The sequence below is a fragment of the Macaca fascicularis genome, chromosome 9, assembly GCF_037993035.2.
Source record: "Macaca fascicularis isolate 582-1 chromosome 9, T2T-MFA8v1.1".
Classification (NCBI taxonomy): domain Eukaryota; kingdom Metazoa; phylum Chordata; class Mammalia; order Primates; family Cercopithecidae; genus Macaca; species Macaca fascicularis.
In genome coordinates, this window is record NC_088383.1 from 100,712,239 (window position 1) to 100,734,374 (window position 22,136).

Genomic DNA, 22,136 nt, shown 5'->3' on the forward strand with positions numbered 1-22,136 from the left:
GGAAGGAATACAGTGCCTATTGCATGGCATTTTTCAGCTTGCTATTTGGGACAGGCTTAACTGCCTTATTCAGAATGCTGAAGTACTGCTGTGTTGATCTTTTCATTTACTGAAACATTACCTTACCAACCCATTTTTTTGTGTAATACTGCTATCACAGATTAAGGATGTTTCTCAAAGGAAGCAGGAAAAAAAAATACAAAATACTTTTTCTTTCCTTAAAGTTGGTTCTTAAACTTGTCCCTAAGAAACTTGAACTTTTCCTTAAGTATAGTTTTAGTTACAGTAAATATCAACTACATAACAAATATTTGAATACTGTGCAAAGTGTTGTGCGAGATAAAAAGAATGATTGAAGGAGATGAAGCCTAATGAGGAAAATTAGACATCATGTGACTAATGTGAGAGATGCCACCAAATAGCATGATAAATACTTAAGTAGCTGTTCAAGTTGAGAATTCATGTGGGTTTCAGTAAAGGAAGTAATCTCTGTTGCATAGTAGTTTGAAATGGTTTCAAGAAGGTGAGGGACTTCAGCTGAATCTTGATGAATGGGAGCTAGCTGAAAAGTTGAACAAAGAGAAAATATTTTGTTTGTTTGCTGTAGCACATTTTATTCTCTTGTTAGAGAAACAAGCTCAGGCACACCTGAAGATCACGTCTAGTCGTGTATCTGGTTAAATTCCAGGTGATATACCCATATTCTCAGCTGTGCCTCCCACCAGCAGTTCCTGTCTCACACCTGGGGCCGTTATATCTGCACAGCTGCCTGCTGTTGCAGTGAGGCAGAGTACCTAACTCACTGCAACCACAACCAGTGACCATTCTGGGGATCTGGCAGAAACTGGCCAGGAAACCATCCCCTCAAAGAGGGGTGAGCCACTGTAACCCTAGCTTGGAGGAGTGTGAGAGACATTCTAAGTGGAGGAAACAGTATAGGCAAAATTGTGGAAACCAAAAATACCCATATTTGGGAGATACTTTTTGTTTTGGATTACTGTCTAGTAGGTAAGTGTGAGCCATTGAAAGTTTTAGAGTAAGGTAGTGGTTTATTCAAAGGGTGCTTTAGGAACTTAATCTGGCAACAGGATGACAAGGCAGTTGGGAGTGTGAAACTGGCACTCTCAGAGGGCCCGGACTTGGGGAATATTTGTTCTGGATATAATTTAAACAAATAACAGTATACAGTTTCCTCAGGGAGAAACTGATGAGAGTTGAGCAGCCAAGGATTGAACATGAATATTCTCCCAATATTAATATTAAGAGTATTAAGAATGGGAGAACTAAGGAAAGAAGAGTTTGGAGAACAGGGTAATATAATGTGCAACCTAGGAAGGAAAGTAGTGTAAGAATGGGGTGCTTGCTGGTCACAGCTGTCAAGGAAGAGTCAAGAAAAGTTGGCCTTTTAAAAAACTATTGGATTTGGAGCCTAAGAGTTCATTGGTGACCTTCAGGTGTGATATTTCAGTGTAGAAAGATGGAACCTTGATTTATATGGATTAAATTGTATGTGATGAGGAAATGTTGTTTTAAACACTTGTTCAAGATGCTTGACAGTAAAAAGAAAGTGTTCTAGAGAGTGGAGATCAAGCAGTTTATTTTCTCAGTAGGGAGAGAGCTCTGCATATTGGAAGAAGAGAATGGATTAGTAACACTGATTTGAGATATTGGAGAAAGGATAATTGAATGAGGGTAGAAGGGGGATGGTATCAAGACAAAAGTAGGTCAAGAAACCATTTTTTCCCTTTTTTTGGTCCTACTGTCTGATTGACTGTTCACCAATCCTATAGCAAAAGCCAGTGAATGAATGGGTAAAGGCAAGTGTTTAGACACAGTCTCACTTTGTCACCCACGCTGGAGTGCAGTGGCGTGATCTTAGCTCACTACAACCTCTGCCTCCTGGTTTCAGAAGCAATTCTCCTGCCTCAGCCTCCCTAGTAGCTGGGACTGCAGGTGGATGCCACTACACCTAGCTAATTTTTGTATTTTTAGTAGAGATGGGGTTTAACCATGATGGCCAGGCTGGTCTCGAACTCCTGACCTCAAGTGATCCTCCCACCTTGACCTCCCAGAGTGCTGAGATTACAAACATGGCCATGCCCTGCTGAGTTTCCTTCCATTTTACTTCATGTATCACACTGCTGCCGGATTAATCTTCCTAAAGCGTAGTTTCAGTTCCATTACTTTCTTGACCCAAGACCTTCATAGTTGCAAGTTCATTAAAAGGTCTCCACAGTAGGATTCCAGCTACTTCTGTAGCTGTATCTCCCACTCTTCTCTTATGTATACCCTGAATTACAACCAAACTGTGTTATTCATTTCCCTAAATATACTCTCCCTTCTCTTATTGTTATGTTCTTGTTTTCCATCTTCCAGGTATTTCTTCCCCTTTCCCTTTCACCACCTAATCTCCACCAGTGTTAAAATTCTTTTCTACCAGTAAGATCCATCTCATACACCATTTATTTTATGAAGCTTTTTCAGTATTACATAGTTGGGGATATAGTATTTGCTCCTTTCTTTCACAATCCTCAAAGCACTTTGTACTTCTTTTTCTGCCATGTATCGTATTGTACTTGCCTTACCTGCTCCCCTCAACCCCAGTAGCAAGTTCCGTAAGAGATTAGGCATCTCTTGTAATCCTAGCATAGGTCACTTTTATTTTTATTTTTGCAATTTTAGAAAAAGTATTATTTTAATTGACACATAATTGTACATTATTATGGGGGTACAGTGTGATATTTTCATATACCTATACAATGTAATGATCATATTAACATATTATTCACCTTAAACATTTATCATTTCTTTGTGTTGGGAACATTCAAAGTGCCTCTCTTCTAGCTGTTTGAAAATATACAGTAAATTGTTTTTTAGTCACTCTACAGTGCCACAGAACACTAGAACTTGTTCCTTCTATTTAGCTGTAAATAGGTTAACCAGCCTCTTCCATCCCCCTTGCCTCTCCTACCCTTCCCAACCGCTAGTAATCACTATTCTACTCTTAACTTCTATGAGATCAACTTTTTAGCTCACATTTATGAGTGAGGATATGCAGCATTTATCTTTCTGTGTCTGACTTATTTCACCATAATGTCCTTCCGGGGCTTATCTATGTTAGTGTAGGTCTTCCTTCATAGCATCTGCTCAGTGCATTTGTTGACTCAAACTTGTACATATGAGGAAAAACATTTCAGAATAACCATTGTATTTTTGTTATTTCAGGCTCGATCGCCTTTTTATTTTACTGGATACTGGCACTACTCCTGTAACAAGAAAAGCTGCTGCACAGCAACTTGGAGAAGTGGTGAAGCTTCATCCCCATGAACTCAATAATCTCCTGTCTAAAGTAAGAACTTCTTTTTTCTTTTAGTATAGTACAATTGTAGAGACTTATTCATGGATAAGAACACAAAAATAAAGGTAAACATCATCTTAATTTTTAAACATTTTTGCTATTTCTTTTTTTCCCCCCTGGTCACAAGACTTAAACTTTTTTTTTTTTTTTTTTTTTTTTTAAATCAAGTTTAGTAGTTTAAGGGATTTGAGTATAGATCCTTTTGCCTGTGGCACAAAATTGAATCTGTCCCAGTTTGGTAATGAACTAAGTTGTTTATCTGGTTTGTTAGTGGTCTAACTTGTTCTTAATGACTAATAATTATATTATAGTTGGTAGTCTTTGAATGGATGAGTACTCATGGGCAATGATTGAAATACATGAGAAGTTGGAGTCTTATTACATTCTTAGTTATCAGCTGTTTGAAAATGGAGGCTTTCTGCTTTGGTGGATCAGTGTTTTCATAATCCTAGTCCATTTTCTTCCCTTAAGCAACTGCTGTATTTTTACTGAACTCTGTATGCTTATTGAAGTGTACCTGTATCGTAACAAGTGGCAAATTCTATACATTTAATTTCCTGACATGTAAAGTAAAGCAGGAGTGCTTTGTGTAGGAGTAGGGGAGTTGGGGAGGTAGATACAGGGTAGTGTAGGGGAGCAATATGTTTGCCCAGATATTGGGAGCTCCAGGATCTCTCTCTCCTTTCAGTTTGACCCCTTTTTTCGTTCTCATCTGTCCATCTCTGTTGTGTATGAGTGGGAGTTCCAAGCCCTTTTCAACATACACACATCTGCACTATGTGGTTGCTACCAGAAGGACTAACAGTGACTTTCTTTCCAACATAATTCCCACTTACATATTATCCGAACTTTCTAACTAGGATGTAGATGGAGAGACAGTGATTTGATACCTACAGGCTCCATGTTCTTAGAATGAAGAAGGATGCATGTTAGGCAGTATTCGTGTGTAAGGTGGAGACAGAGAGAGGCAACATATTTCTTCTCCTCAGCCCAAGAGAAGAAATGGAGGACTGAATGACCTGAAACTATGAAACAATGAACAGGCCCCATCTGTGCTGAACTGAGAAAAGTTTTCCAGCCTTCCAAGTGAGTTCTGGTCTTCTTCACTCAGACCTCAGCATATTGGCTACCATCAAATCATTCCCAAAGAGGCAGAGTTTGTCTTTAGCACTGTCTCACCGTCTTTCCTCTTTTCTCGGCCGTCAATGTTTTCCTGTTGCCCATTGGTTTTGTTTCTTTCTCTTTTCTTTTCTTTTTTTTTTTGACACGTCTCACTCTGTTGCCTGGCTGGAGTGCAGTGGCGCCATCTCGGCTCACCGCAACCTCTACCTCCCAGGTTCAAGCGATTCTCCTGCCTTAGCCTCCCAAGTAGCTGGGACTATAGGCGCGCACCACCATGCCCAGCTAATTTTTCTATTTTTAGTAGAGACGGGGTTTTTCCATGTTGGCCAGGATGGTCTTGATCTCTTGACCTCGTGATCCTCCTGCCTTGGCTTCCCAAAGTGCTGGGATTACAGGCGTGAGCCACCACACCCAGCCGGTTTTGTTTCTTAAACAGCTTTATTGAAATATAATTTACATCTGTAAGTTTCAATTTAGTGGTATTTAGTATATTAACATTGTGTACAGCAGCCATCACCATACTGTAATTTTAAAACATTTTATCACCACAAAAAGAAGCCTCATACCTACTAGCAGTCACTCTTCAATACTCCTGCACTCGTGCCTGACAACCACTAAACTAATTTTGTAGGAATATTTGCCTATCCTGAACATTTCATATAAAATGAATTGTAATCTATTGTGATTGATTTCTTTTGCTCAAAGTAATGTTTTTATATTGTAGCATGTATATTCATTTTCATTGCCAAATAATATTCCATTGTGTGAACATACATGTGTACATCTTACTGATTTTTCGGATGATGAATATTTGGGTTGTTTTCACTTTTTGGCTGCTGTATTATGAAAAATGCTGCTATGAAAATTTGTGTATAAAATTTTGGAGGTTTTTCCCCATTCTCCAGAGTATATATATACCTGGGAGTAGAATTACTGTACCATATGGTAACTTTATGTGGAACTGCTAAACTATTTTCCAAAATGGTCCCATCATTTACATTTTCAACAGTAGTGTATGAGAACTTAGATTTCTCCACATCCTTGTCGATATTTCTTAACTGACTTTTTGATTATAGCCATCCTACTGAATATGAAGTGGTTTGAATTTGCATTTCCCTGATGACTAATGATATCAGGCATATGTATTTATTATTCATTTGTATGTCTTCACTTGATCTTAGCCAAAAAGCAGAGAAGCAATACATTTGTATATCTTCTTTGGAGAAATGTTTACCTAGATCCCTTGCCCGTTTAAAAATTGGGTTATTTGTCGTTTTATGATGGGTTGTGAAAGTTCTTCGTATAGTTCTTCATATACAAGGTATCCAAACTATACAAAGGTGTATTATTAGGAAATAGATATTTGATTTGGAAATACACTCTTCTGTGAGCTTTCTACTTTCTTGAACATCACTTCTGCTTTTAGTGTCGTATCTAAGAAACCTTTGCCTAATCCAAAGTGACAAAGATTTACCCCTAAGTTCTCCTCTAAGAGTTTTATAGTTTTGGCTCTTACTTTTGGGTTCTGTGGTCAGTTTTTTAGTTAATTTTTGTATATGTTATGAACTAGGTATTCAACATCATTCTTTTTTTTTTTTTTTTTTTTTTTTTTTTTGAGATGGAGTCTCACTCTGTCCCCAGGCTGGAGTGCAGTGGCGCAATCTCAGCTCACTGCAAGCTCCGCCTCCTGAGTTCATGTCATTCTCTTGCCTCAGCCTCCCGAGTAGCTGCAACTATAGGCGCCCACCACCACGCCCAGCTAATTTTTTGTATTTTTATAGAGACGGGGTTTCACCGTGTTAGCCAGGATGGTCTCGATCTCCTGACCTCGTGATCCGCCCACCTCGGCCTCCCAAAGTGCTGGGATTATAGGCATGAGCCACCACGGCCGGCCAACATCATTCTTTTACATGTGGCTTTCCAGTTATCCCACCACCATTTGTTGACAAGACTGTTATTTCTCCATTGAATTGTCTCAACGTCTTTGTTGAAAATCAGTTGACCATAGACACAGGTTATTTATTAATTCTTAATTCTGTTCCATTGATTTGTATGTCTGTCATTTTGCCAGTACCACACTGTCTTGATTACTGTTGCTTTGTAGAAAGTTTTGAAGTCAAGAAGTGTGTGTTGCCAAATGTGGTGGTACATGTCCATAGGCACAGCTACTCAAGAGACTGAGACAGGAGAATTGCTTGAGGCCAGGAATTTGAGGCTCCAGTGTGCTATGATTGCACCTGTGACTAAGACACTGCATTTCAGTCTGGGTACCATAGAGACTCTGTCTCTAAAACATAAAAATAAAAGAAGTGTGAGTCTACTTTTTTTTTTTTTCAAGATCGTTTTGGTAATTCTGAGTCCCTTGCATTTGCATATACATTTTAGGATCAGCTTGTCCATTTCTGCAAAAAAACAAAACAAAACAAACAAACAAAAAGCTGGGATTTTAATAGGAATTGTGTTGAATCTCTTCATTAATTTATTGTATATTACTGTTGTAACAATCTTAAGTCTTTGAATCCATGAACACAAGGTGTCTTTATTTATATCTTTAATTTCTTCAACAATATTTTTAGTGTTTTATAGCTTTCATTGTACAAGTCATACACTGCTTCTGTTAAATTGATTCTTATTTTCTACATTCTGATGCTACCGTAAATGGGATGGTTTCTTAATTTCATTTTCAGATTGTTTAATGTGTGAAAATACAATTGATTTTGTGTATTGATCTTATATCTTACAACCATACTGAACTTGAGTATTTGTAACTTTCAATTCTTTGTATTAAGTAATGGGACTTAATGAATAATATGTACTTTGCTTTTTAGTATGTTAAATGGCTGTCATTTTTAAAATGCACTTAAACATTCTTTAATTACAAGTTTCTTTTTTTTTTGAGACAGAGATTTGCTCTTGTTGTCCAGGTTGGAGTGCAGTGGCACCATCTTGGCTCACTGCAACCTCTGCCTCCCAGGTTCAAGTGAGTCTCCTGCCTCAGCCTCCCAAGTAGCTGGGATGACAGGCGCGTGCCACCATGCCTGGCTAATTTTGTATTTTTTGTAGAGATGGAGTTTCACCATGTTGGCCAAGCTGGTCTTGAACTCCTGACCTCAGGTGATCTGCCCACCTCGGTCTCCCAAAGTGCTTGGATTATAGGCATGAGCCACTGTGCCTGGCCACAGGTTTCTTAAATCCCCTATTTAAGGTGATAGTGATTTTTATGTGAATGATAGAATCTTGTAAATTAATTTAATAATTTCTAAGGTGTTTTATATGTATTTGGATGGCTGCCAAATTATACATTAATAACAAGTAAATTTGTATTTCTCTGTTCTGGCTACCTTGCACAAACAATATTTTTGTATACATAACTTGTATTTTATAATTTTTAAGGTGTTGATATATTTAAGGAGTGCAAATTGGGATACCCGGATCGCAGCAGGACAAGCTGTTGAAGCTATAGTGAAAAATGTACCTGAGTGGAATCCAGTGCCAAGAACCAGACAAGGTGCTTTTAAGTGGAGAAAGTAGTTTTAAGTAAAAACCTAACTGTAGAATTAATTATAATATGCATTTTATATTTTAATAATTTCAATTTTAAAGTCTTAATTTCCATGGTTTTAGGTACAGCTTTGTCAGGAAATGATACTGAATAAGGTGATTTTTCACCACATTGAAAAAAAAAATACTGGATATAGAAAATGTTTTTGTATGCATTTTAAGTTACACATTCTACAGTATGCTTGATTTACAAAGGTTATTACTTCCCTTCAAGTAATTGACATTCTAAAAAAAGAAGTTAAATCAGTACAGTGTAAATATTTGAAAGTCTATTTTTTTCTTGTTGCTGAGAGAATAGTATAGGGTAGTTATTTTCTACATTTAAGCACAATTATATATAGATATTTGGAGTGTTAAGTCTTGTTTTTTATGTGCCCTTTTTTAGATTTCTTGTAGTGGGAAAAAATGTGTTCTGATTGCCTGCAGTGATATTTAAAAACAAATTACGTGCTTCTGAAAAGCTGGAAAGTTGCACATTTTAATTAAAATTTAATGGTACAACTAGATTCATTTTCAACTATTTTATTTTATTTTATTTTTTTGAGACGGAGTCTCACTGTGGCACCCAGGCTGGAGTGCAGTGATGCAGTCTTGGCTCACTGCAGCCTCCGCCTCCTGGGTTCAAGCGATTCTCGTGCCTTAGCCTCCCAAGTAACTGGGATTACAGGTCCATGCCCAGCTCGTTTTGTATTTTTAGTAGAGATGGGGTTTTGCTTTGTTGGCCAGGCTGGGGTGGGGGTTTGAATTCCTGGCCTCAAGTGATCTGCCCACCTCAGCCTCCCAAAGTGCTGGGATTACAGGCATGAGCCACTGTGCCCGGCCTCAACTCACTTTAATAACATCACTTTTATCATAAGTCTTAACTTGCCTAAAACAGTTGGTTTATATTTCCTGATACCTGTTATTTTGAGTTATTTTGTTAATTTGTCTTCTCTCATTAAATGAAATGTGTGACTAGAGAAGTTGTAACTTGTTTTAGAAAAGAGCCTTTTCCTTTTCAGCTTGTTATCCCCACTTAGTTTGGTACATAAAGGTGGTACAACTTAGTTCCATTTTTAAAAGACTTAATTTTTTTAAAAAACTAGCATTACACTAGCATTAAATTTTTAACTAGCTGTAAAATTTTTAGTAAGTGAATTTGCTTATCATCACTAGAAAACTTAAAATACTAATAGAAATTCATTTTAAGTTAAGCAGTTATACTTTAGTTAACAGATGAGTTTCATGCAGATGCCAGCTAAACAAACTATTAAGTCAATGAGTTATTATATTTTAACATTTATAACATATAGCTTTTTGAGGAAGGAATACAGAACATTTTATAGATGTTTTTAGACCTCACATGTATATATGGTTTTGGCAACTTACCAGGAGATTCTTATTTGCCCAGAGTATGGGAACTGAGTCCTGCTGAGTGCATAGTTGCTGCGTGGCTCAGCGTATTCCTCAGGTATGGGGAGGGATGATTCTTATTAGCCTTATTCATGAATACATTCTGTGAATATTTTTATCTTCTAACTGAGCTATAATAAACTCATTCTGTTACCTTGGTATTTTTAAATTCTTACAGTAAGTGGAGACAGCATGGTATTTAACATATACATTTTAACATGGGAATGCATTTCTTTATATACATAACATTTTGCTTTTGTGGTTGGACACAGTTACACATATACTCACTAAAATCTGATGGTTGGTGAAAGAAGAACCACCAGTTTATTCATAGATAACTAAGAACTGATCGTAAACCCACAGTAGCTTTTCTACTTCCTCCACTTTTACTTTTCTCAAAATATTACTGTCTGGGTACAATGGCTCACGCCTGTAAATTCCAGCACTTTGGGAAGTTGAGGCAGGAGGATTGCTTGAGCCTCAGAGTTTGAGACCAGCCTGGGGCAAGATGGTGAGACCCTTGTCTCTACAAAAATAAAAATCACTTAGCTAGGCATAGCTGTGTGCACCTGGAGTCCCAGCTACTCTGGAGGCTGAGACAGAAGGATTCCTTGATCCCAGGAGTTTGAGGATATAGTGAGCTGTGATTGTGCCACTACATTCCGGCCTGGGCAACAGAGCAAGACCTTGCTTCTTAAAATAACAAAAGCGTGTGTGTGTGTGTGTTGTGTGTGTGTGTATAACTGATGCAACTGTGTGTGTGTGTGTGTGTGTGTGTATAACTGATGCAACCCAAGTAATGATATGCTGTTTTCTTTCATTCCACACTTTGGCTATATGGTCAAATTAATATTTTTAAACCTCATGTAGAACCTACTTCCGAAAGTTCTATGGAAGATTCACCTACTACAGAGCGATTGAATTTTGACAGATTTGATATATGTAGATTGTTACAACATGGTGCATCACTCCTGGGATCTGCTGGTGCCGAATTTGAAGTCCAAGATGAAAAATCAGGTCTGTAGTGGTTCTGTAGAAGAAAGTCTAAAATTTGTTTTTTCAAATGAATTTGTCACTTCATATGCTGTTCATTAGTTACACACAAACTAACATGTCATGAAATGTAAATTAACTGAAGTTTGCAGGTGGAGGGGATGCTATGAATTTGAAGGTAACCCAGCTGTATTTGGTTTAAAGCTACAGTATGAGTATTTTTCCTCCTTTAAGTGAATATGTGCATCATTGGTTGATACATATTAATATTTCAGCAACAATTGTATTAGGTAATATAGAAATTATAAAGTGTTACCCAAGAGCCCCAGTTTAATATATTATAAAATCAGGATTAGTACAGATTGTGGTAATGCTTTCCCAATTCTGGAAATTTGAGAGATTGATTGTTTTGTTTTTATCACATATTTCTGGTATTTATTGGGTTTACTCATGCTGGTGTCCAAAGCAAAAACTAAGAGTGAAAAATAAGACTTGGATAGATATTCATGCCTGTAATCCCAGCACTTTGGGAGGCCGAGGTGGGCGGATCACCTGAGGTCAGGAGTTCGAGAGCAGCCTGGCCAACATGGCGGAACACCGGCTCTACTAAAAATACAAAAATTAGCCAGGCGTGGTGTCAAGTGCCTGTAATCCCAGCTACCCACGAGGCTGAGGCTGGAGAATTGCTTGAACTTAGGAGGCAGAAGTTGCAGTGAGCCGACATCACGCCACTGCACTCCAGCCTGGGCAACAGAGGTTGACTCTGTCTCAAAAAAAGAAGAAAAAAAGACTTGGGCGGGTATTGTCCTAATATTTTTAAACTTACAGAATCTATCTGAATATCAAATAAATGTGTTAGCCATTCAAGATAATGGCCTGGAGTGGGGAAAAAACCTTGATGTTTTAAGTGGATTTTTGCAAGTAAATAAGTTGCCTTTTTGACTAAAAAACAAAACAGAATAAAACTCTGTTCTGTTGCTAATTAACCGTCATTTAGAACCTTATTAATATATTCACTTTTTTTATCATAAAAAATTGTCAAATTCTCATTTCATCTTGTTTAGTATGGTTTCTATTAAAAGATCTAGTTATTTTTGCAAAGAATTAAGAGGATAATTTGCTTAAGTTTTGGAAAAGCAGTTTTTCTAATAATGGAGGTAAAAGTCTTCAAAAACTTTTCATTTATATCACTAAACAGTAAGTTTACTGACTTTACTAGTGTACTCATGGACATTATCAGAGATAAAAATTGTGTATGTTTTGGTTTTGCCGTATTCTGATTTCATAGATCTATAAAGAAGTGTAGGTAATTGTATTTAAAAGAAAAGCCCGGCTCAGCATGGTGGCTCACACCTGTAATCCCAGCACTTTGGGAGGACGAGGCAGGTGGATCCCCTGAAATCGGGAGTTCGAGACCAGCCTGGCCAACATGGTGAAACCCTGTCTGTACTAAAAATATGAAAATTAGCTGGGTGTGGAGGTGGGTGCCTGTAATCCCAGCTACTCTGGAGGCTGAGACAGGAGAATGGCTTGAACCTGGGAGGCGGAGGTTGCAGTGAGTGAGATCATGCCATTGCACTCCAGCCTGGGTGACAAGAGTGAAACTCCATCTCAAAAAAAGAGAAAAGTCCTATAGGTGATTCTGATACGTAACCAGGATTGGAAACTGCAGTTTCTTGGGAACTCAGTTTTCTCGTGCTACTAAGTCAGAGCTTGCTGAACAGTGCTTGTTTAAAACCCTGTAGTTAGGTTTTCTTTAAATGTTGATCTGTGTTTGTCCCCTCCTATGTATTAGTGACACCATATATATGATTAGTATACATACTGGTCTGGGTTTCCTTTGTAGCTTATTTCCCCCAATAGGACTTCCTCTGGAATGAGAGGACCAATTTTTGGCTCTGTGTAAGTGTATTGGGGTTGTGATCAAGCAGTCTTTTGGATGCCTAATGTTTTTCCCTACTTGGTAGAGCAGTCTTTAAAAAAATTTTCGGCCGGGCGCGGTGGCTCAAGCCTGTAATCCCAGCACTTTGGGAGGCCGAGACGGGTGGATCACAAGGTCAGGAGATCGAGACCATCCTGCCTAACCCAGTGAAACCCTGTCTCCACTAAAAAATACAAAAAACTAGCCGGGCGAGGTGGCAGGCGCCTAAACCCGGGAGGTGGAGCTTGCAGTGAGCTGAGATCCGGTCACTGCCCTCCAGCCTGGGCGACAGAGCGAGACTCCGTCTCAAAAAAAAAAAAAAAATTTCAAGCAACTTTATTGAGATATAATTTATACATTATATAATTCGTCATTTAAAGTGTACAATTCAGTGGTTTTTAGTATACTCACAGGTATGTGTAGCCATCACCACAGTCAATTTTAGAACATTTTCGTCACTTTAAGAAGAAACCCCATATCCTAAGCTATCACCCTTTTATCCTCCTACTTCCTTCCCTCCTCTTCTTAGCAACCCCAAGTCTACTTTTGGTCTCTTTAGATTTGCTTATTCTCAACATTTTATATTTGGTCACATACCACATAACAGCATTTAAGTCAGCAACAGACTAAGACTGTATATACAGTGGTGGTCCCATAAAAGTATATTACTGCATTTTTACTGTACGTTTCTATGTTTAGATATATGAATACTTACCATTGTGTTACAGTTGCCTGTAGTATTTAGTAACATGCTATACAGGTTTGTAGCCTAGCAGCAACAGGCTATACCATACAGCGTATCTGTGTAGTAGGCTGTACGTTCTAGGTTTGTGTAAGTACACTGTGATGTTGACAACCACAAAATCACTGAATGACGCGTTTCTTGGAATGTACTCATCATTAAATGGCATGTGGCTGGTAAATGGAATCATACAATATGTGGTCTTTTGTGAGTGGCTTTTTTTACCTAAGAGAATATTTTCAAGGTTCATCTATGTGATAGAGTATATCAGTACTTTTTTTTCTTTTCTAAATGTTATTACTCTTAAGGGATATATTAGGTTTTTTAAATTGTGGTAAAATATATATAATAAAAAATTTACCATCCTTAACCATTTTTAAGTTTAGTAATGTTAAGTATAGTCACATTGTTGTGCAGCCAGTCTTCAGAAGTCTTCATCATGCAAAACTGAAACTATACCTATTAAACGTCAAATCCCCATTTCCCCCTTTCCCCAGCCCCTGGCAGCCATTATTCTTTCTATCCCCATGAATTTGACTACTCTAGATTCCTCACGTAAGTGAATCATACAGTGTTTGTCTTCTTGTGATGGGCTTATTTCACTTAACATGATGTCCTCAAGGTTCATCTGTGTTGTAGTATAGGACAGAATTTCCTTTTGTTTAAGGCTGAATAATAGTCCATTGTATGTATATAGATTTTGTTTATCCTTTCATTCACCAGTGGACGCAGGCTTATTCCACATTTTGACTGTTGTGAATAATGCTACTGTGAACATGGATGTACAAATATCTGTTTGAGTTACTGCTTTCAGTTCTTTGGGGTATATACCCAGAAGTAAATTGCTGGATCAGATGGTCATTCTATTTTTAATTTTTTGAGGAGCTGCCATTCAGTTTTCCCTAACAGCTACATCATTTTACATTTCTACCAATAGTACACAAGGGTTCCAGTTTCTCCACATCCTTGCCAACTCTTGTTATTTTCTGTTTTTTGATAGTTGCCATCCTAATGGATATGATGTGGTAGTATTTCATTTTATGGCCAAATAATATTCCATTGTATGAATACCACAGTTTGTAAAGCTTTTCATTAGTTGATGGACATTTGGGTTGTTTCTACCTTTTATCTGTTTTGAAAAATACTGCTGGGAGGCTGAGGTGGGCGATCACCTGAGGTCAGGAGTTCGAGACCAGACTGACCAACATGGAGAAACCCCATTTCTACTAAAAATACAAAAATTAGCAGGGCATGGTGACGCATGCCTGTAATCCCAGCTACTTGGGAGGCTGAGGCAGGAGAATCACTTGAACCGGGGAGGCAGAGGTTGCCGTGACCTGAGATCATGCCATTGCACTTCAGCCTGGGCAACAAGAGTGAAACTCCATCTAAAAAAAGAAAGAAAAATACTGCTATAAAAATTCATGTACAGCTTTCTGTGTGGACATATGCTTTAATTTCCCTCAGGTAGATACCTAGGAGTGGAATTACTGGCTCATATGGTAACTGTATTTTACCATTTGAGAAACTGCCAGAGTTTTCCAAAGTGGCTCTGCTATTTTACATTCGATTTCTCAACATCTTTTCCTGACACTTGTTATTATCGGACATTTTGATTATAGCCATACTAATGGTGTGAAGTGATATCTCATTGTGATTTTGATTTGCATTTCCCTGTTGTCCAGTAACATTGAACTTCATTTCGTGTATTGACCATTCGTATACCTTCTTTAGAGAAATGTCAATTCTTATAACTTGCACGTTTTTTGTTGGGTTGTTTGCCCTTTTATTATGAGTTGTAAGAGTATATGTTCTTAATACAAGCTTCTTAACAGATACGTTATTTACACGTTTTCTTTTTCTTTCTTTTTTTTTTTTTTTTTGAGACGGAGTCTCACTCCATCACCCAGGTGGAGTGCGGTGGTGTGATCTCTGCTCACTGCAACCTCCACCTCCTGAGTTCAAATGATTCTTCTGCCTCGGCTCCTTCCCACAGTAGCTGGGATTACTGGCGCCTGCCCCCACACCCAGCTAATGTATTTATTATTAGTAGAGATGGGATTTCACAGTGTTGGCCAGGCTGGTCTCTAATTCCTGACCTCAGGTAATCCACCAGCCTTGGCTTCCCAAAGTGCTGGGATTATAGGCGTGAGCCATCACGCCCAGTCTAATGTACACATATTTTCTACTGCTCTATTGGTTATCTTTTCATTTCCTCTGTGGTATCCTTTGAAATATAAAAGTTTTTAATTTTTATGAAGTCCATTTTTTTGTATTTTTTTTGTTTCTCAAGTTTTTGGTATTATATATAAGAAACTTGCCAAATTCAAGCTCATTTACCTCTCTTTTCTTTTCTTTTTTTTTTTTTTTTGAGACAGAGTCTCGCTCTGTTGCCCAGGCTGGAGTGCAGTGGCCGGATCTCGGCTCACTGCAAGCTCCATCTCCCGGGTTTACGCCATTCTCCTGCCTCAGCCTCCCGAGTAGCTGGGACTACAGGCGCCGGTCACCTCGCCCGGCTAGTTTTTTGTATTTTTTAGTAGAGATGGGGTTTCGCCATGTTAGCCAGGATGTTCTCGATCTCCTGACCTCGTGATCCGCCCGTCTTGGCCTCCCAAAGTGCTAGGATTACAGGCTTGAGCCACCGTGCCTGGCCAACCTCTCTTTTCTTCTGAGAGTTTTATAGCTTTAGTTTTTAGTTCTTTTATTAATTTTGAGGTTTTTTTGTATATGTTTTGAGGTTAAGGGTCCAGCTTCATTCTTTTACATGTGGCTATCCTGTTGTCTCAACACTATTTGTAGAAAATACTGTTCTGTTTCCCATTGAATTGCTCTGGAACCCTTGTCAAAAATCAGTTGACTATTGACACATAGGTTTATTTCAGGACTCTTAATTCTATTCCATTAATGTCTATTCTTATGCGAGTACCACATTGTCTTAATTATTGTTGCATTGTAGTAAGTTTTGAAATCAGGATATATGAGCCTCCAACTTTGTTCCTGTGTTTCAAGATTGTTTTGGTTATTCTGAGTCTCTTGCATTTCCATATGAATTTTAGGACCAGTCTGTCAATGTTTGCAAAAAAAAAAAAAAAAAGCCAGGTGGGATTTTGATAGCTATTGTGTTGAATCTGTATATACATTTGGGAAATATTAGTGTTTTAACAATATTTACTCTTATGATGCATGAACATTTTCATTTGGTTTTAAATTTTTTTTCATTTTATACTTTACAGAATACAAGTTGTTTTTGTAAATAGAATTGTTGTCTTGATTTCATATTTGGGCTTTTTTTTCCTTGTATCTTTTTTTCTCTTTGTTCTTTAGATTGGGTACTTTGTATTGCTTTATCTTTTTTTTATTATTATACTTTAAGTTCTAGGGTACATGTGCACAACGTGCAGGTTTGTCACATATGTATACATGTGCCGTGTTGGTTTGCTGCACCCATTAACTCGTCATTTATATTAGGTATATCTCCTAATGCTATCCCTCCCCCATACTCCCACCCCATGACAGGCCCCAGTGTATGATGTTCCTCGCCCTGTGTCCAAGTGTTCTCATTGTTCAGTTCCCACCTGTGAGTGAGAACAACATTGCTTTAAGTTCGCTTGCATTTTGTCCTGTTATCTTCCATTAAGCTGTTAAGTCTATCCAGTGGTTTAAAAGAATTTTTTTTTCAGATACTGTATTTTTTAGTTTTAGAACTATTTATTTATTTATTTAGAGACAGGATCTAACTCTGTTGCCCAGGCTGGAGTTCAGTGATATGATCATAGCTCACTGCACCCTTGAACTCCTGGGCTTAAGCAATCCTCCCATCTTGCTAGGACCACAGGCATGTGCCACCAAGCCTGGCTAATTTTTTATTTTTTTTTCTGTAGAGATAAGGGTCTTGCTGTGTTACCCAGGCTGGTCTCAAATTCCTGGCCTCAAGCGATTCTCCCACCTCAGCCTCCCAAAGTGCTGAGATTACAGGTGTGAGCCACTATGCCTGCCCCAGACCTTCTTTTTTATTTAAAAAAAAAAAAAAAAGTTGTGTTGGCATATTTTGCACATTATTTAATTCACCCTTTTAAAGTGTACAATTCTATATATTTTTTAAATTTTTTGTATAGATGGGATTTTGCCATGTTGCCCAGGCTGGTCTTGAACTCCTAGGCCAAAGTGATCCTCCTGCCTTGGCCTCCCCGACTGTTGGGATTACAGATGTGAGCCACTGTACCCAGCCTGGTTCTTTTTTATAGTTTCTCATTCTCTACCAAGGTATCCTCTGTCTTTTATTCATTGTGACAGTATCTTCTTTTACATTGAGCATTCTTATGTTAGTTTCTTACAAATCTTGCATTCTGGCCAGGTGCAGTAACTCAGGCCTGTAATCCCAGCACTTTGGGAGGCCGAAGTGAAAGGATGTCTTGAGCCCAGGAGTTTGAGACCAGCCTGGGCAATCTAGAGAAACCCCACCTCCACAAAAAAATAAAAAATTAGCTGGTGTAGTGGTGCATGCCTGTGTTCCCAGCTACTCAGGAGGCTGAGGTGGGAGAATTGCCTGAGTCTGGGAGGATAAGGCTCCAGTGAGCTGTGATCATGCTACTGCACTCCAGCCTGAGCAGCAGAGCAAGACCGTGTCTCAAAAAACAACAGAAATCCTAAAACCTTTTAATTCTAACATCTGAGATATCTCAGAGTTGGTCCCTATTGTCTTTCTTTTGAAAATGGATTACATTTTCTTTTCTTTGCTTTTGTTTAATTTTGTCAGTTATTCTGCACATTAGGAACGTTACGTGGTGTGGACTAGATTCTGTTATGTTCTTCCAAAGATTGTTTTGCTTGTTTTTGCTTGCTTATTTTAGCAGACATTTAATTTGATGGAACTCAAAATTTCAAAGTCATTCTTCTTTGCTGTGGGCAATAGCTCAAATGTCAATTTTAGCTTTTTAGATCTTAGCTTTAGCTGCATTGTTTGGAGTTTGCTCTGTGCATGCATAGTTCAGGGGTCAGCCAGAGATTTGGGCTGAGTTTACAGATAATTTTGGCCTTCGTCTCTCTGGTTCTCTCTTTTTGAGGGTTTTCCCTTTCTAACTTCCTGGGATTGCAATGGCCCCTAACTCTCTTCTCATGCTTCAAGCCAAGCCAGAAAGACTGTGGGTTTTGGCCAGGTGCAGTGGCTCACGCTTGTAATCCCAGCACTTTGGTAGGCCAAGGCAGGAGGACTGCTTGAGGCCAGGAGTTCAAAACCAGCCTGGGCTAACATAGTAAACCCCATCTCTAAAATTAAAAATTAAAAAAAAAAAATTAGCCAGGAATGGTGACACATGCATATAGTACTAGCTACTCAGAAGGCTGAGGCAGGAGGACTTCTTAAGTCCAGGAGTTTGAGGCTGCAGTGAGCTATGATTGTACCTACTGCCTGGGTATCAGAGTGAGAGACCTTGTCCTTAGTTGGGGGAAAAAAAAGAAGACTAGGTTTTCAATTCAAATTTTAGCTGCCACACATTTCGTGGACTGCCTCTATCTTCAGGCTAAATGTTACAAAAAGGGAAAACTTTTTTTTTGTAGCTTTTAGCTTTTGTAGCTTTTAGCTGTTAGTGCTATTCCCATCTTTTTAAGTACTGACAGTTCCCCTAAGTAAATGCTTTTTTTTTTTTTCTTAGTGCCTTTAGGTAGTTTGTTTTTTCTGTTTTGGCCAGAGTTTGTTAGATGCAGAGGGTTAGTCCAATAGGAACTAACTCAGCCATTATTAGAAGCAGATTGTTATTGTTTTTAAAATATCAAATTTTTTTCAATAAGGTATAACTCTCTTTTACAGCTTAGCTGTTTTAAGGGGAAATTTTTATTTTTAAATGTCCTTTGGTATGTCCTGTTTTGTCTGTTTTGCACCGAAGGATTGAGGGTTTTACTTGAGACACTTAAAAACCTGTCTACTTTTATTCCCTTATCGTTATTATTTGGGATATTAGGGCTGTATCAGCTCAGAATACATAAAGGCTACACTTGGAGTAAGCATTTGTTTGTTGAGCCCTTTTACCATTGAACAAAATCTAGATATTGGTTTGTTTTTTGTTTGTTTGTTTGTTTGTTTTTTTTGCCCAGTGAGAGCTTCCGTAGGAGGTACAGGTGTAGCTATAAAATAAAATTGATTTGTTTCCATAGAGATGATTTTTTTTTTTTTTTTTTTTTTTTTTGAGACATGGTCTCACTGTGTTTCCCAGGCTGGACTGCAGTGTTTTGATCACAGCTCACTGCAGCCTTGACCTCCTGGGCTGAGCAAGCCTCCCGCTTCAGTCCCTGGAGTAGCTGGGACTACAGGCGTGCACCATCATGCCCTGCTAATTATTTTTTATAGAGATGGGGCCTCCCTACATTGTCCAGACTGGTCTCAAACTCCTGGGCTCAAGTGATCCTCCCACCTTGGCCACCCAAAGTGCTGGGATTACAGGTGTGAGCCACTGCACCTGGCCCAGGAATGAATCTTACTATTTTATATATATTTGCTAATTGACAGTTGGGGAATGGGGGAATCTCAGTGAGAACTCCCAGAATGTTTTGTTAACTAGAACACTATTTTCCAATGTGATTAGGTAACAGAGTTTATGAGATGTTCAGAGATGATCGTGAATGAATATGGTTGGTTTTATTGGCAGAAGGGATGTTTTAATAGTGTGTTTATTTTGATGGAGTTCAATGTGCACAAATTAGAAAATTTCTTAACTGATTTGGAGAAAACGTGTTTCTTTTCTGTTGAAAGGTGAAGTGGATCCTAAAGAGAGGATAGCACGCCAACGAAAATTATTACAGAAGAAACTTGGCCTTAATATGGGAGAAGCAATTGGAATGAGTACTGAAGAACTTTTCAATGATGAGGATTTGGATTATACCCCAACTTCAGCAGCCTTTGTAAACAAACAACCTGTAGGTAAAACGTTTGGTTATTTGATTGCAAGTAATAATACAAAGGGTTTGCTTCATTTTGCTCATGTAATTATAGTTTAAGAAAATGTTATACTTAGCTCTGTTCATTGCTGCTTAGTGCCACCATGATTTAGCATCTTTTTAAACTGGATTTCTGATGACAGATTCTATAGAGTCAGAAGCTCAACCTACCTCCCAGACACTGGACTGTTAAGTTGTATTAGACCTTTTAGGAACTACTGGTATTGAAAGATTCTAATTGCTCCAATTGCTCTTTTTTTGGTATGTTCTTTGATGGAGGGAAAAGTAATTTTTTGGGGGAGAGAGAGATAGTAAGGGCTATTATAGTCAGATATGATAGTAGAAGTGTTTAGTGTTATGATTTATTCTTTTTAAGAGAGAAATATGACAAGACTTGCAAACAACCAAAAAAGGGTATATAATATGAAGTAAAAGGAAGTTTTTTGCCAACAGGACACAAACATTTCCATGTCCCGTAGACAACCATTTTCAAGTTACTTGTGCATCATTTCTGAAACTTCTGTGTACAAGTGCGTGTGTGTGTGTGTGTGTGTGTGTGTGTGTGTGTGTGTGTATGTATTACTTTTAAGCCATGTTTGCCTTTTCTCACTTCATACAGCTTAAGGTATCAGTGTATTCAGATTGACCGCATTCTTCTTGGACAGCTTCATGGTGCTGTTTTGTTTTGTGTCTGTACCATAATTTCACTGATTTCTTCCTCCTCCTCTGTTCCAGTTCCCAGTGGATACATTTGTGCTGCTTAACTTTTTTTATGCCACAGACTCTTGAAGCGCTAGTAAAAGCTGTGGTTCTCTCTTCAGAAAAATGCACATACAATGCGATATTACATCGCAAGGGGTTCTGTACTCTTTTACCTGACCCCCAGTGTTCTTTTAGGGGTCCACGGGCTGCATTAAAAATTCCTGCTTTGCAGTTATGAATCTCCTATCTTGTCATTCCCTTGTTCATTTCCTTTGCTTCAGTGGAGATTGGTTCTATTTGCCTTTATACGAATGGCAACTTAAACCATTAGAATTTGTAAAGTGTATTTTTTAGGGTTGGGGCGGTGTGTGATGATGAATAACTTTCGCAGACAAGGGGGAAAAGGGCAGATACTAGGAGAGAAAAAAGAGAGAGTATGAAGAGGCCGAAATACAGCAACACCCTGAAAGGAACAGAAGGAAATGGGGTAGAAAGGAAAGTGTAAGATGTAACTAGAAGATAAAGAGGAAAATAGAATAAAATAATGGAGAATAAAAATGCAATAACGTGATCACAGTATGAGTAATTGAACATGGTGTAATAAAATGAATGAGCAGGTGTATTAGAAAGTGGGCTATTCACATCAGATTAATTGGGTGTGGGATAGGCAACACCAATTTGGGATTTGCAAAATCCAGGTTTATGTATCATGGACCTTTGGGGGAAGTTGCTTAAGGTTCATCGTTGCCATAAGTCATTACAGCTGCATTGCTTGTATATGTGCCCATAGTTCTTTATCAAGACTGCAGCAGAACATCCACACCAGTGACCTTAACTGGTTGCGGAAGTATAAATTTCAGTTGAATCTTATGGGTAGGCACAGAAGGGATTTTTAGGCTTGAGCTTAAAAATCTAACACACAGACTTTATAGTGTCTTCTGTGAATGGAAAAGAGCAAAAAGAGTTAGGCGGTTAAGTAGTTAAGAGGAAAGGGGCATATGAGCTAAGCTGAACAATAGCATGCTGGACCAATCACTTAAGGCTATAATTTACTTATTTATTTATTTCAGCAGATGGTGATGATCAGTTTCTTTCGTTGACATTTATTCTCATAACTTTTTGGTGATATTATTTTTATTTTGAAGTCTTACCTCTTCAAAGCCTTCTCTGTGGGTTAGGATCATACATTTGTACCTCATAATGTAGCATAAAAAAAGTTAAGAAGCATTATGTGTATCTGTTGGGAGTTGGAATAATAGAGAAGAGGGAGGAAAAGACTGAAATTATGGTACATACAACAGAAGAGTGTGAGTCTGTCAAAAAAGAATGTGATCGATGTATATACACTGAAATTTATAGACTTAGTCTTCTTCTGAGGCTGAGACTATAGGTATTTAAGTTCAAAAGTTCCAACT

At 38.2% G+C, this 22,136-nt stretch overlaps 1 protein-coding gene across 20 annotated transcripts in view; it reads left to right on the top strand.

Annotated features, from left to right (window-relative positions):
* Positions 1–22,136, top strand: part of BTAF1 (B-TFIID TATA-box binding protein associated factor 1) — a 107,041-nt gene that overhangs the window by 8,435 nt on the left and 76,470 nt on the right. For 10 of the 20 annotated variants that reach the window (XR_012417946.1, XM_065521139.2, XM_074002194.1 and 7 more), the window contains exons 2-5: positions 3,226–3,349; positions 7,874–7,988; positions 10,304–10,450; positions 19,835–19,998. Coding sequence is in view for 6 of the 20 variants with exons in the window: in XM_005565944.5 (XP_005566001.1) it covers positions 3,226–3,349; positions 7,874–7,988; positions 10,304–10,450; positions 19,835–19,998 (550 nt within the window). In the remaining 14 variants the exon portion in view is untranslated. Of the gene's footprint in view, positions 1–3,225; positions 3,350–4,347; positions 4,445–7,873; positions 7,989–10,303; positions 10,451–19,834; positions 19,999–22,136 lie in introns of those variants that run through there. The other 10 variants (XM_074002189.1, XM_074002185.1, XM_074002192.1 and 7 more) reach the window with 3 other exon arrangements.